The sequence below is a fragment of the Elephas maximus genome, chromosome 3 (assembly GCF_024166365.1).
Source record: "Elephas maximus indicus isolate mEleMax1 chromosome 3, mEleMax1 primary haplotype, whole genome shotgun sequence".
Lineage (NCBI taxonomy): Eukaryota > Metazoa > Chordata > Mammalia > Proboscidea > Elephantidae > Elephas > Elephas maximus.
Window position 1 is genome coordinate 7,418,749 of NC_064821.1, and position 12,418 is coordinate 7,431,166.

Below are 12,418 nucleotides of genomic sequence, written 5' to 3' on the forward strand. Positions count from 1 at the left end.
CCCCTCCCGAGCCTGGGCTGGGCCCCGGACTCCCGGCAGCCTGTCGCTCCGCGCTCGGTCCCCGCTCGGTCCCCGCTCACCTGGCTCGCCTTGTAGAACTGCTTCTTCAGCCCCGCTACCGACATGCTGCCTCCCGCCGTCGGGCCTCCCGCCCGGACAGAGCGACCTGGACGGACCGACCGCCTAATCGACAAGTTCCCGGGCGCCACCGACCCCCGCGCGCCTCAGCGGCCCCTCCGGCGCCGCCTCAGCCGCTTTCTCTCCAGCTCCGCGCCTGCCGCTGCGCCGCCTCAGCCCTCGCGCGCCCGCGCGGCCAGGATATTACATGGCAACCGCACACTTCCGGCGCCGGCCCCCGCTCCCCCCGGCCTCTTCTGCGCACGCTCGCCCCCTGTCGGCCGGGGAGCGCACGCGCGTTTGGGCAGCCTTGGGAAGAGGCCGCCCACACCAGCGAGTGGCCCAGTGCGAGCCTAGAGGGGACGTCGCAGCTGCAGCTTCCCCTGCAGTCCCGGAGGTGTCCCTCAATTCCTAGGATAGGCACTGAAACCTTGGAAGTGGGGAGAGGGGGTGTTTGAGAAGTTAATCCCTGGTGGTGTAACGGTCAAAGTCTAGGCTGTTAACTGGAAAGGTTGGCAGTTTGAACCCACCCAGCAGCTCCGCGGAAGAAAGGCCTGGCGATTTTCTTCCTAAAGATTACAGCCTAGAAAACCCTGTGGGGTAGTTCTACTCTGTCACATGCCGTCACTAGGAGTTGAAATTGACCATAGCGTGCAACAACAACCTCGGCTATTCCCAATTCCTCTGTGTGTTTAGCCCCTCCCCCCACCCTGCTCTGTGTTCATCCATTCATTTGCCTAAGTCAGACATCTGTGTTTAGCGTCTACCTCCTTTCCACCATCCCCACTGCCCTTCTTGCCCTGGCCCAGACCATTCCACCAGCCTCCTTGCTGGTGTCCCCACCTTAAAATCATTCCCCACAAGGCAGCCATAAAGATGCTTCTATAACACAATTTAGATCGCATCATTCCCCCGTTTAAAATCCACCTACTGCCCTCAAGATATATTCCAAACTTCTTACTCCATCTGCAAAACTTGAATAATCTGGCCTCACCAACCTTTCTGACCTCAACTCTCTTCCTGTTCCATAATCAATGATCCCAGATGCCTATGGGCCTTTGCTAAGATTGTTTTTCTTTTGCATATTCTTCACCAGTCTTTCCCCCGTCCTTTGTGCATAAAAGGAAACCTTGGTGGTGTAGTGGTAAGTGTGACGGTTGCTAACCAGGAGGTCAGCAGTTCAAATCCATCAGGGACTCCCTGGAAACTTTATGGGGCAGTTCTACCCTGTCCTATAGGGTTACTATGATTGAAAGTGACTCAATGGTAGCGGATTTTTGTGCATAAAAGAGGACGCAGCTTGGCATGGCACCTCCTCCAGGACCCCTTCCCAGATCTGACACATGTTTGTTGATATTGTTTTTATCAATTGTTGTTGGTAAAATTTTTGTTGAATGAATTGGACATGAATAATGAATGGGAACGACCAAATGAATCAGAAAGAGACCCAAGAAAGTGATTAGAGCTAAAGGGCTTGTGATTTCTATGCTTAAATCTCTGAAAGGTGTGAGTGCTTTCCTGAAGGAAGAAGATTGCTAGGCATTTCCAAATACCTCAATTGAAGACATGTTATAATGCGGTAAATACAGGGTAGCTTTGCTAACTGCCTTATGTTTATACCCTTATGTTATGGACTGTATTGTGTCCCAAAAAAATGTGTGTCAACTTGACTAGGCCATGATTCCCAGTATTGTGTGACTGTCCACCATTTCGTGATTTGATGTTATTATCCTATGTGCTGTAAATCGTAACCTCTATAATGTTAATGAGGCAGGATTAGAGGTAATTCTGTTAATGAGGCAGTAATCAATCTATAGGATTAGGTTGTATTTTGAGTCAATCCCTTTTGAGCTATAAAAGAGAGAATGGAGCAGAGAGGGGAGGGACCTCCTACCACCAATCAACAGGAGGGGGACATGTCCTTTTGGGCCCGGCTCTCTGCAATGAGAAGCTCCTAAAACAGGGGAAGATTGATTACAAAGACTTTCCCCCAGAGTCAACAGAGAAAGAAAACCTTCCCCTGGAGCTGGCACCCTGAATTCAGACTTGAGAGAATAAATTTCTCTTTGTTAAAGCCATCTGCTTGTGGTATTTTTGTTATAGCAGCACTAGATAACTAAGACAATTTACCACCGTGATTCTCAACCAGACGTGATTCGCTACCCTCCCAGGAGACGCTTGGCAGTGTCTAGAGACATTTTTGGTAGTTACAACTCGGGAGGGGGGGTGTGCTATTGGCATTTAGTGGGTAGAACCCAGGGATGCTGCTCAACATCCTGCAATCCATAGGCCCCCTCCCCAAGCATGATCTGCCCCCCAATGTAAACAGTCCTGAGGTGGAGAAACCCGGCACTACCATGACATGTATCATCAAATGGCGGAAGAGCCTGCTGATGGGCCTATCTCCTGGAGGCATGGGACAAAGGTTTTATTCAGCATTGTAGTAGCACCTTGCCTGATGACAATCAATATTTGTTGAATAAATTAATGAATTTTTTTCCAGCATCTGGAGGGGACCTGACACACAGAGAGTACACAATGAGAGTTTATCGAAAGGATTAGAGATGAATTGGAAAGAATAGCAAGAATGTGATTAGGGACAAAGTACTTGGAACTTCTATGCCGAAATCTCCTAGATTTAGGTGATTTTCTGAATGCGGAAGGTTGTTAGAAGTTTCCAAATGGCTCAATAGAGATGCTGGACTAGATTAGTCAGAAGGTTGCTTCAGAATCTCCAGGAGTTTTTTCAGTACTGGCTTCACTCCCAAGATCCTTATGCACTAGGTGGTGCTGTTATGAATAGTTTGAGAAACCTCCCATGTGATTCTGACATACACCCTCAGCTGTGACCCACTGGTCTAAATCATCACAGAATGCCAGAATGTTAGAGACGGGACGGAAAACATCCTCATGATCCAGATGGAGAAACCTGAGTCATGTGACATGACCTGACTGAAATGATATTCCCCAATTTCCTATTTCTCAATGCTCCTCTCTCAACAAGTTCTACCGATTTAATTATCCAATCTACTGCAATAAACTTCCAAACTCAGGCTAAATTTCCCATCTTTCCTCACCCCTGTTTCTCTCAAACATTAAATGAGTGCTGAAGCAAACCTATTTCTAAGAATTGCAGGTTGACACTGAGGATCTCTACTGAGCGTCTCCTCTGTGTGAGGCTTTTAACCTGCGTGATCTCCACAGGTCAATCAAATGATATTTATTCAATCAGATATTTATTGAGCACCTACTATGTATGTAGAAGTCCTGGGGTAGCGGTGGTTAAGCTCTTAGGCTGCTAACTGAAAGGTGGGAGAAATATTTGGCAGTCTGCTTCTGTAAAGATTTATAGCCTTGGAAATCCTAAATTGGAAAATTAAATAAAAATTTTTTTTTTTTAGTAGACACTTAGAATCTCTAAGTGCTTAAAAAAAAAAAAAAGTGTTGTAGATGCCTGATCTGGTTGGGGGTGGAGAGGGAAAGTCTTCTCTGAGGTGTTACCTGAGATCTGAAGGTTAGGTACAAATTAGAAAGAGCTGCGGAAAGAGGGTTTTAGGCAGAGAAAACAGCATGTCCCGAGAATTTAACCCGAAACTTGCATTTCATTCGCTCCGAATATATTTACTACATGTCAAAGCCCTCTGAAGCGCTGCCCAGTTTTTATTTTATTGCTCATTAACAAGTAATTTGTAATATTAATTGCTGTTGGGTATTAAACTCAAAACTTCAGATCGTCTTCTAAACCGCAGTTTTTCAAGCTGTCACCCGGCGTCTTACGTGACACGTTCGCGTCATGACGTTAAGCCTGGCCCTCCCTCCCCCCTGCCGACTTATCCCACGCACTTCAGCCAATCACAGTGCTTATCTCTAAGCTTGACACCTTCCTTCGCCAATCGCAGGGCATGTTCTCTCAGCCAATGACAGGCTGCCGAGAGAAAGTTCCCCCGCCCGCGGGAATATCAATAGACGAGCCATGGGAGGAATGGAGGCAACGGCTCTCGCGAGGATGTTCCCGGCGCTCCCCTCTTCCCGAGACGGGCTATCACGTGACGCGCCCTCGCCCAATCGGCGCGCGTTCTGCGGGGGTCGCCGCGGTTCCCGCCAAATACGAGCGCGGCGGCCGCGGCAGCAGCGGCGCGGGCGGGAGGGCGAGCAGCAGCGGCCGCCTGAGGGGAGCCCGCGCCTCCGCCGCCTCCCCCGCCTGAGGAGGGATCGAGCCGCCGCCGGAGCGATGCTGGAGGAGCCGGAGTGCGGGGCGCCGGGCGCCAGGGGAGCCGCCGCAGGTGGTCGGACCGGGTCCGGGTCCGGGTCCGGGCCCGGGGGAAGGGGGGGGCGCGGCGCGCGGCCTGTGAGGGCCGAGGCGGCGGCTGGGGGCTCCGGGCCTCCGGGCTCCGGGCCTGCTCCTCCGCGCCGGGCGCTCAGCCCGTGGGGCCGGCCGTTATAATCCCGACCAAGGGCCTTGTGACCCGCAGGGCGCCCTGCTTGACGTTATTGTTGCGGCCGCGACCATGTTTTTCCGGCGCTTTTGCGTCAGTTCGTCTTTCCAGGGCTCTGGGGGGGTGACCGGTCCAAGTGGGGAAACTGAGGCCCAGGGAGGCAAAAAGGCCGGCTTTTGGAAGTTACCGAGTGCTTATGGGGCCCCTGAGCCTTGCAGCGACCTTCTGGTCGGGTGGGGAAACTGAGGCCCGAGACCACACGTCTGCGGGTCAGGGCAAGTCCAGGTAAGAGGGCAGGGTGGTGGGGAGTGTCAGAGAGCTGAGATCCCCGCGGTGCTGATCTTGCCTGCTATGCAAAATGATGAGCTGCCTTCTCCCCCCACCCCGTATTTGTCGAAGGGTCTTTCTGTCTGGCACACAGCGGGCCCCCCAAAACGTGGGGTGAACCACGGAAGACCAGACTGCCCGCCTCTCCCACCGCTCAACTCCCCATTGGGTCCCAGCACCTGGCACAATGCTTGGCACATAGTAGGCGCCCGATAAATTTGTGTTGGTTGAATGAATTAAGGGATGGGAGGGACGCCAACTAGTCTAGTCCAGGGCTTCTCAACCTCGGCACTGCTGATATGAGGGCCGGATCATTCTCTGGGGTGGGGATGCGCTGTGCACTGTGGGGTGTTGAGCAGCATTCCTGGCCTTCACCCACTCCATGATATAGCAGCTCCCCGTTGTGACGACCACACGTCCCCGGGCATTGCCAAGAGTCCTCTGAGGGCAGAATCACCCTGGGTGAGAACCCCTGAACTAGATGTTAGTGACAAAAAGTGCTTGGTTAATATTGGTGAAATTTAACTGTATATATAGCACAGGGTTTCTCCACCTGGACCCTGACATTTGAACAGCATCCCCAGCCTCCACCAATTCAATACCAGTAGCACCCCCTTAAGTTGTGACAACCACAAGTGTCTCCAGACAACATCATCAGTGTCTCCTGGGGCACAGAATCACCCCTCCCTTCCCCTATTTCCTTAGACCAGGCCCATATTTATATTTTGGGTCAGATAACTTTTTGTCGTAGGGGGCTGTCCTGTGCATTCTAGGGTTTTGAGTAGCATCCCTGGCCTGCACCCACTCAGTGCCAGTAGCATCCCCCCCAAGTTGCGACAACCACAAATGCCTCCAGATGTTGTCAAGTGTACCCTGGACTGCATTATTCCCACCCACCCACCCCCGTTCTAGAAGTTTCCAGACTCTGGGGAGTTCACAGAGATGTAAAATTAATATAAAGTAGTTATGGAGCTGTGGTCATTTTATTTCACCAATTGAGGGTGTTAAAAAAGAAAAAATACCACCACCTTCTGTGACCATAGCATCAGAAAAGGATGCTTTAACACCAAATAAAATTAGGAAGGATGTAATCTCAGAATAAAGAACAGCTGACAGCTTTATACACCAGTGTATGTTGACTGTGTGTGTGCCTTGGAGCTCCCTGGATCCCTGGATGGGTCCCTCTTGTTGTCAACCTCAGGTTGCTTTTGGGCCCAGGTCTCTCTGCTCCGTTTGCATCAAAGCTGGTGACTCAGGGCCATGCAAATAAATCCTGTGGTTGTCCTGAAAATAAATTTAAGTGGCTAAAGATTGCGTGTCCTTCACTTGAGAGGGGAAAAAAAAGTCCATGTTTTTTTTGTAACTGAGAACATGAAGATGGTAATGCCTTCATTCCCTTGAAATGGGCAGATAGGAAGTGTGAACCTTCTGGTACCTTCTCTTACTCTCCACGCTTTGCAGGGGCAGGGGGAAGGAGTTTCATCTGTGGACAGCTGAGTTTTTTTAGAAAGCCCCAGTAGTCTCCCTTTAAAAAATATTCACTATTATGTATCTTTTACAAAATGTATGTAGATTGGCCAAAATAACTAGATTTTTCCTAGCCAGGTCTTCTACCAGGTGTGAGCTTCTAAACTTACTCTAACTATTTAAAGTTACTTACCCAAAAGCTTGGTTCTATTCATGGTCATTTCTGCATCAGTTTTGATATTATTAGTTGCTTTTCTTGAGAACTTTTTTGATACAGGAAATTGTTCTTTCAAATTATTTCTTGGCAACATTTTAGCTTCTACCTCATACGCTCAAAGTGCTCTAAACTAAAAAGAAAGTGAACCCAATCTAATTTTACGGGTTTGTAGGGAGTGAGAGGAGGATGTTTTAGGGTCGTTTGTTTTCGGTTGCAGTTGAGTAGATTCTGACTGATGGCGACATCACGTTAACAGTAAAATTGTTAATACAGTATTTTATCTCCACTTTCACCCACTCCACTTTTCTCTATGCCTGTTACTCTATTCGTTGACTTCCTACTATGCCAGTCCCTGAGCCAGGTGCTATAGGTACAGTGTGGATCAAGCCTTCTCAATGTCATGGCTATGACATTCTTGTGGTGGGAGACATCATGAACGCAAACGGTTCAGTACCGCAGGAAGACAGAGGAAGATATGATAGTGTCTAGGGCAGGGTTTCTCCACCTTGACGCTGCCAATTTTCGGCGGGATCGTTCTCTTGGGTGGGGCCGTCCTGTGTACTGTAGGTATTGAGCAGCATCCCTGGTCTCCACCAACTCAATGCTAGTAGCACCTACCCGTGAGTCATGACACCCACAGATGTCTACGGACCTTGCCAAGTGTACCCTGGAGGGGCAGGCAAAAGCAGCCCCACTGTAAAACGACATTGTACGTAATAGGTTCTGCATGTGTATTTGCTGACTTGATTATTTCCAGCATTTAATAACTTTCCTTTGACACTGTCACCCACAGCCATGGATTGCAAAGACAGACCAGCTTTTCCAGTCAAGAAGTTAATACAAGGTAACTTTCTGGGAATAGGTTAAATAGTTGAGTCCACTGTTGTGGCTGTTTGTGGAAAGATAATTTATATCCTTCATTGTCTTCTCAGCTATACTTTAAATTCTTGAGCAAAGGCTATTTGTTTGGACGCTCAGCAGAAGAAAACAGTTGCTACTTACAACAGAAGGTTGGGGCACCCATTCTTTCATATTAATATTCCTTTAAGGAGCGCTGGTGGCACGATGGTTAAGTGCTTGGCTGCTAACCAAAAGGTTGGTGATTCCAACCCGCCCAGCGACTCCACAGGAGAAAGATCTGGCAATCCGCCCCCATAAAGATCACAGCCTAGGAAACTCTATGGGGCAATTACCGTTCTGTCAAGTGGGGTCACTATGAGTCAGAATCAACTCTATGGTACCTCACAACAACGTCCCCTTAGGTGCCCAGCAATAAACCCAGAGGTCACTGCTTCTGTAGTAGAGTTTCTTTACCTTGGCACTATTGACATGTTGGGCCAGATACCCTTTGTCACACAAGCTGTCCTATGTGTTGTAGGGGATTTAGCAGCATCCCTGGCTGCCAGTAGTCTCCTCATCCTCCCTCCCATCCCTAAAGTCGTGAGAACCAAAAATGTCTCCAGACATTGCCAGATGTCTACAGGGAGGCAGAATTGCCCCTGGTTGTGAACCACGCTTTACAGGAAGACATTATTAATGTTAATTGCCCTGGAGTTAGTTGCAAAGGTTGCAAAAGAAACATTGCTTGGTTCTGCCCCATCTTCATGATGGCCAGTATGTTTGAGCCCACTTTTGTGGCTGTTTCCATACCGGGGGAAGATAAATGTCCCTAAATCCTGAAAGGGAAAGCCTTTACCATGGGGCCAGCTGAATGGCTGGATTGTATAAAAAGCTGTCATATCTGATTTGAAGATGTGGTTATATGGTTCCCCTCCTGGCAATTTGCCTTCTCACGGGATGACTGACAGCAGGTTTGGTGTTGGCGGAATCATATTAAGGACGATACCTTGAGAACATCTTTGTTTTATAAACAGTTAAGGTACATAGGACCAAGAACAGGTTTCTCTGTTTTATTTGCTCTATTAGGGTTAAAAACAGAACAGTTAATGGGAAATGTTTTGGCCTTTGAGTCAATGGGGGCTCCCTGGGAAGTTCACGCCTCCGAATTGGCTCCTCCCCCTGGATGGTACCACCTGGTAGGTGCTGGAGGGATGGCTGTTTGGTTGGCAACACAGGACTTTTTGCATTTTTACATAATTCCTTCCATAACAGAGACTGGGATGGTGGGGGCAGAAGGACACACTTCCCCATAAATACTGCCAAGTGAAGGCCAACTCTTGGCGACCCCACATGTCTAAGAGTAGAACTGTGCTCCATAGGGTATTCAATGGCTGATTTTTCTAACGTAGATCACCAGGCCTTTCTTCTGAGGTGCCTCTGGGTAGGCTGGAACCTCCAACCTTTTGGTTAGCAGCTGAGCACGTTTACTGTTTGCCCCACCCAGGGACTCGCATGGATGGATCTATGTATTTTGCTCTTCAGAAACAGAAAGGTTGGAGGCTATCTTCGAAAGGAGTTTTCACCCATTATAAAAGAAGACGGCTCCTTTTAAAACTTTAAAAAACTTTGCCCCCAGAGGCCAACAAGGTCGTTGATTTTCCAGCATCTGGAATACGAAGGCACTGATTTATTGTTGCTGTTCATGTCTCCCGTTGCTTTTGGGTGCCGTCGAGTTGGTTTTGACTCGTAGTGACTGCATGTGACAGTAGAACTGGCCCCATCTAGCCAGTTTCCCAGGCTGTCATCTTTACGGAAGCAGATCACCAGGTCTTTCTCCCGGAGACTGGATGAATCGGGACTGCTGACCTTTGTGTTGGTAGCAGAGCACTTAACTGTTGCGGCACCAGGGCTCCTTAATCATGTCTTTACACCTTTGCTAAACAGCTGGCCTCCTTCCCTCTTGTCTTCCAGCTCGTCTGCCTTTTAAGCGCTTGAGTCTTGTCCCCAAGGAGAAACCTGACGACAGCTCAGAGGATGTGAGAGGCTCTCAGAGTGCTTCTATGCAAAATAAAGCCCCCGACTTGGAAACCTCTTTGGACAACTTGGAGAACCACTGCCATACAGGTGCCGATGCTGAATTTAAACCAAAACTCATAAACGGGAAGGGTCCCTTAGATAACTTTTTAAGAAAAGCCAAAATTGATCCTGGTGAGACCACAGTCCTAATTGACCTGACAGAGGACTCGAGCGATCCGCTGGACAGCCCCGTGGACCATGCTAAATATTGTTCTGAAGCCCCTCCCTCCAGGGACACCATCAGTGGAGTTGGAGAGGAAGACGAAGGTCAGAGGGGCCTGGTGAAGGCCAGTCAGGACAATAAGTTGGCATCTCCAGAAGAGACCCTTCCCGACCTTCCATGCCACACAAAGGGAAGTGCTGGTTCAGGAGGCGCAGAGAGGCATGGAGACGGGCAGGAAGGCGCCCCGGAACCCTGCCCTGAACTGGGAGGCGGTTGGAGAACGTGCTGTGAGAGGGAACAGCAGGGTTGGAGCGAGGCGGGGGGCATTCTGTTCAAAGGGAAGGTGCCTGTGGTGGTCTTGCAGGATATCTTGGTGGCGAAACCTCCTCAGGCCACGTCTCCCCAGACAGCACCATTGGACGAGAGCATGGCCTGGGAGAGCGAGGAGCTGGGCTCTTGCCCCGAAGAAGACTCTGTCCTCAGCCATTCGTCCCTGAGCTCGTCCTCATCTACCAGCTCCCCTGAGGGGCAGCCGACACGTGGAAAACAGCGAGGCAGTACCAGCCCCTTACCTGCCTCCACACCTACCTGCAGAGTAAGTATTTCTCCCGGGATCCCAGCACACCGGTGCTTCTGGTCCCACTCCTTTTTATATGGGGATACTGGGCCACCCAGATGGTTTGTGGGACCAGAAACGAGGTTTTCTGGCTTCCGTGGCAGATTCCTTTCCGACCTCAGAAAGCATTCACTTAAACAGCCGTTGTGACGTTCTGGTAACTTGGTTAATCAACAGTGTGTCGAGAGCCTGAGGTGAACTGTTGTTGTGTGTGGTTGAGTCAATTCTAACTTATAGCGACCCCACGTAACAGAGTAGGACTGCCCCATGGGGTTTCCTAGGCCGTAATCCTTACAGGAGCACATTGCCAGGTCTTTCCCATGGAGACGCTGGGTGGGTTTGAACCGCCGACCTTTTGGTTAGCAGCCCAGTGCTTAACCACTGTACCACCAGAGCTCCTTTTAGGTGAACTATATACCCTGCCATTTTGGTAACCTTGTTACCAAGTGTTCGCACTTAATTAGTGGTAACAGTCAACTTAGCCATTTTAGTGAGTAAAGCAAGCAACCATGACCCCTCACCTTGAGTTCTAGCTTCAGCCTCCCCGATTTTTCCTGTCCCAACAATCATTGTCGGAGTGTGGGTAGTGAAGAGTTGCTAAACTTTGGAAGTGACAGGAAGGCCACAGGAAGAATAAAATGGGGAATTCCGTAGAGCCAGCTTTTGTTGAGCATGGCCACCCATCTGAAAAACTCACCCAGAGTAATAAGAACAAAAAAAAATGAGGAACTTAGCATCATTTTTAAGGATCCCAAAAGGATTACTTTCGAAACACCTATTTCTGTCACTGATTTTTGATCAGCACGATGGTGCCTGTCTGTTCTCACCTGCCCTTGTTGTAGTTGATGTTAATCTGATTCCACCTCCTGAAGACCCCAGGTGTTACAGAGTAGAACTGCTCCGTAGGGTCGTCTTGGTTATAATCTTAGTGGCAGCAGATTGCCAGGCCTTTTCTCCTGCGGTGCTGCGGCAGAGGTTTGAACTGCCAACCTCGAGAACCGTTTGTGCCACGTATGGACCTTGGTGGATAAAATTGGTAACGAATCCCAAGGTGTGTTTAAAAACAGTGCTCTTTTGTTTATGGTTTTGTCACACTTTTGTTTGCTCACATTTGGTTTTCGGAAGACTGGATCCTGGCAAAGGTCACACAGTCTCTGCTGTGGCTGCTTAATCGGACCATCAGACACCAACCTCGATGCTTTCTGAAATTTGCTTTCTAAGGGCTTTTTCCTTGGACTCTTCCAGATGATTCATCTCTTGGTCCTTCCTTTCCCCTCCTGAGGCATATACACAACCCTTTATCATAGCATCGATTCCAACTCACGGAGACCGCACGTGCTACAGGGTATAACTGCTCTATAGGGTTTTCTTGGCTGTAATCTTTTGTGGAAACAGATCGCCATGCCTTTCTTCCGTGGGGCAGCTGGGTAGGGCTGAACTGCCAACCTTTCGGCTAATAGTTAAGCATAAACCATTTGTACCACCCAGGCATCTTCCTGAGGAGTTTACAAAAAAACCAAACCCGTTGCCATCGAGCCTATTCCAACTCACAGCGACCCTATAGGACAGAGTGGAACTGCCCCATAGGGTTTCCACGGCTTTGGATCTTGGAGCAGGTGGCCAGGTCTTTTCTCCCGAGGAGAGACCTGGTCTCCAACTGCTACCTTCTGGTCAGCAGCTGAGTGCTCATCCGCTGCACCACCAGGGCTTCCTTCGCTGAGGAGTATAGGAGAAAGGAAAACGACTTTCCCTCTAGGTTCACACAATGTCAATAAAGAATGGGTTCTAAGCTCCGAAATGTGGCAGATTAGAAGATGAATCTTTATACTGCTACCTAGCTGTTACTCAGACTCTCAAGACCCAACTTCAAATCTCTTTTGTTGTCAGCCATCTTGTTGCATAAATTCAATTGCCTGGATTTCTTCCAGGCTGCTGCTTCTATTTTACAGAACCCCTTTGTCACGTGATGTATTAGAATCAATCACCACTGAGAACAGGCCATGTACATATGTTTCCGTTTTTCTTAATAACTTAATTTTTTGTTTCTTTTTACATCCATAGCCAAAGCATGAGAAATGGGACGTCCTATAGTTGGGCATTGTAATGAAGGATCTTGCCTTGTGTCTGCCGCCCCAGTGGTTCTAAACCAATGGAGCAAG

At 49.1% G+C, this 12,418-nt stretch overlaps 2 protein-coding genes across 4 annotated transcripts in view; one reads left to right on the top strand and one right to left on the bottom strand.

Annotated features, from left to right (window-relative positions):
- SH3GL1 (SH3 domain containing GRB2 like 1, endophilin A2) overlaps positions 1 to 339 on the bottom strand; it is a 46,149-nt gene extending 45,810 nt beyond the window's left edge. The window contains exon 1 of the mRNA XM_049876442.1: positions 81 to 339. Coding sequence (XP_049732399.1) covers positions 81 to 125 — 45 coding nt within the window. The 5' untranslated portion in view covers positions 126 to 339. The remainder of the gene's footprint in view (positions 1 to 80) is intronic.
- Positions 340 to 4,112: 3,773 nt separating this feature from the next.
- The window catches only part of CHAF1A (chromatin assembly factor 1 subunit A), a 38,357-nt gene continuing 30,051 nt past the window's right edge, over positions 4,113 to 12,418 (top strand). For all 3 annotated transcript variants that reach the window (XM_049876444.1, XM_049876445.1, XM_049876446.1), the window contains exons 1-3: positions 4,113 to 4,400; positions 7,358 to 7,408; positions 9,376 to 10,238. In XM_049876444.1, the coding sequence (XP_049732401.1) occupies positions 4,124 to 4,400; positions 7,358 to 7,408; positions 9,376 to 10,238 (1,191 nt within the window). In that variant the 5' untranslated portion in view covers positions 4,113 to 4,123. The remainder of the gene's footprint in view (positions 4,401 to 7,357; positions 7,409 to 9,375; positions 10,239 to 12,418) is intronic.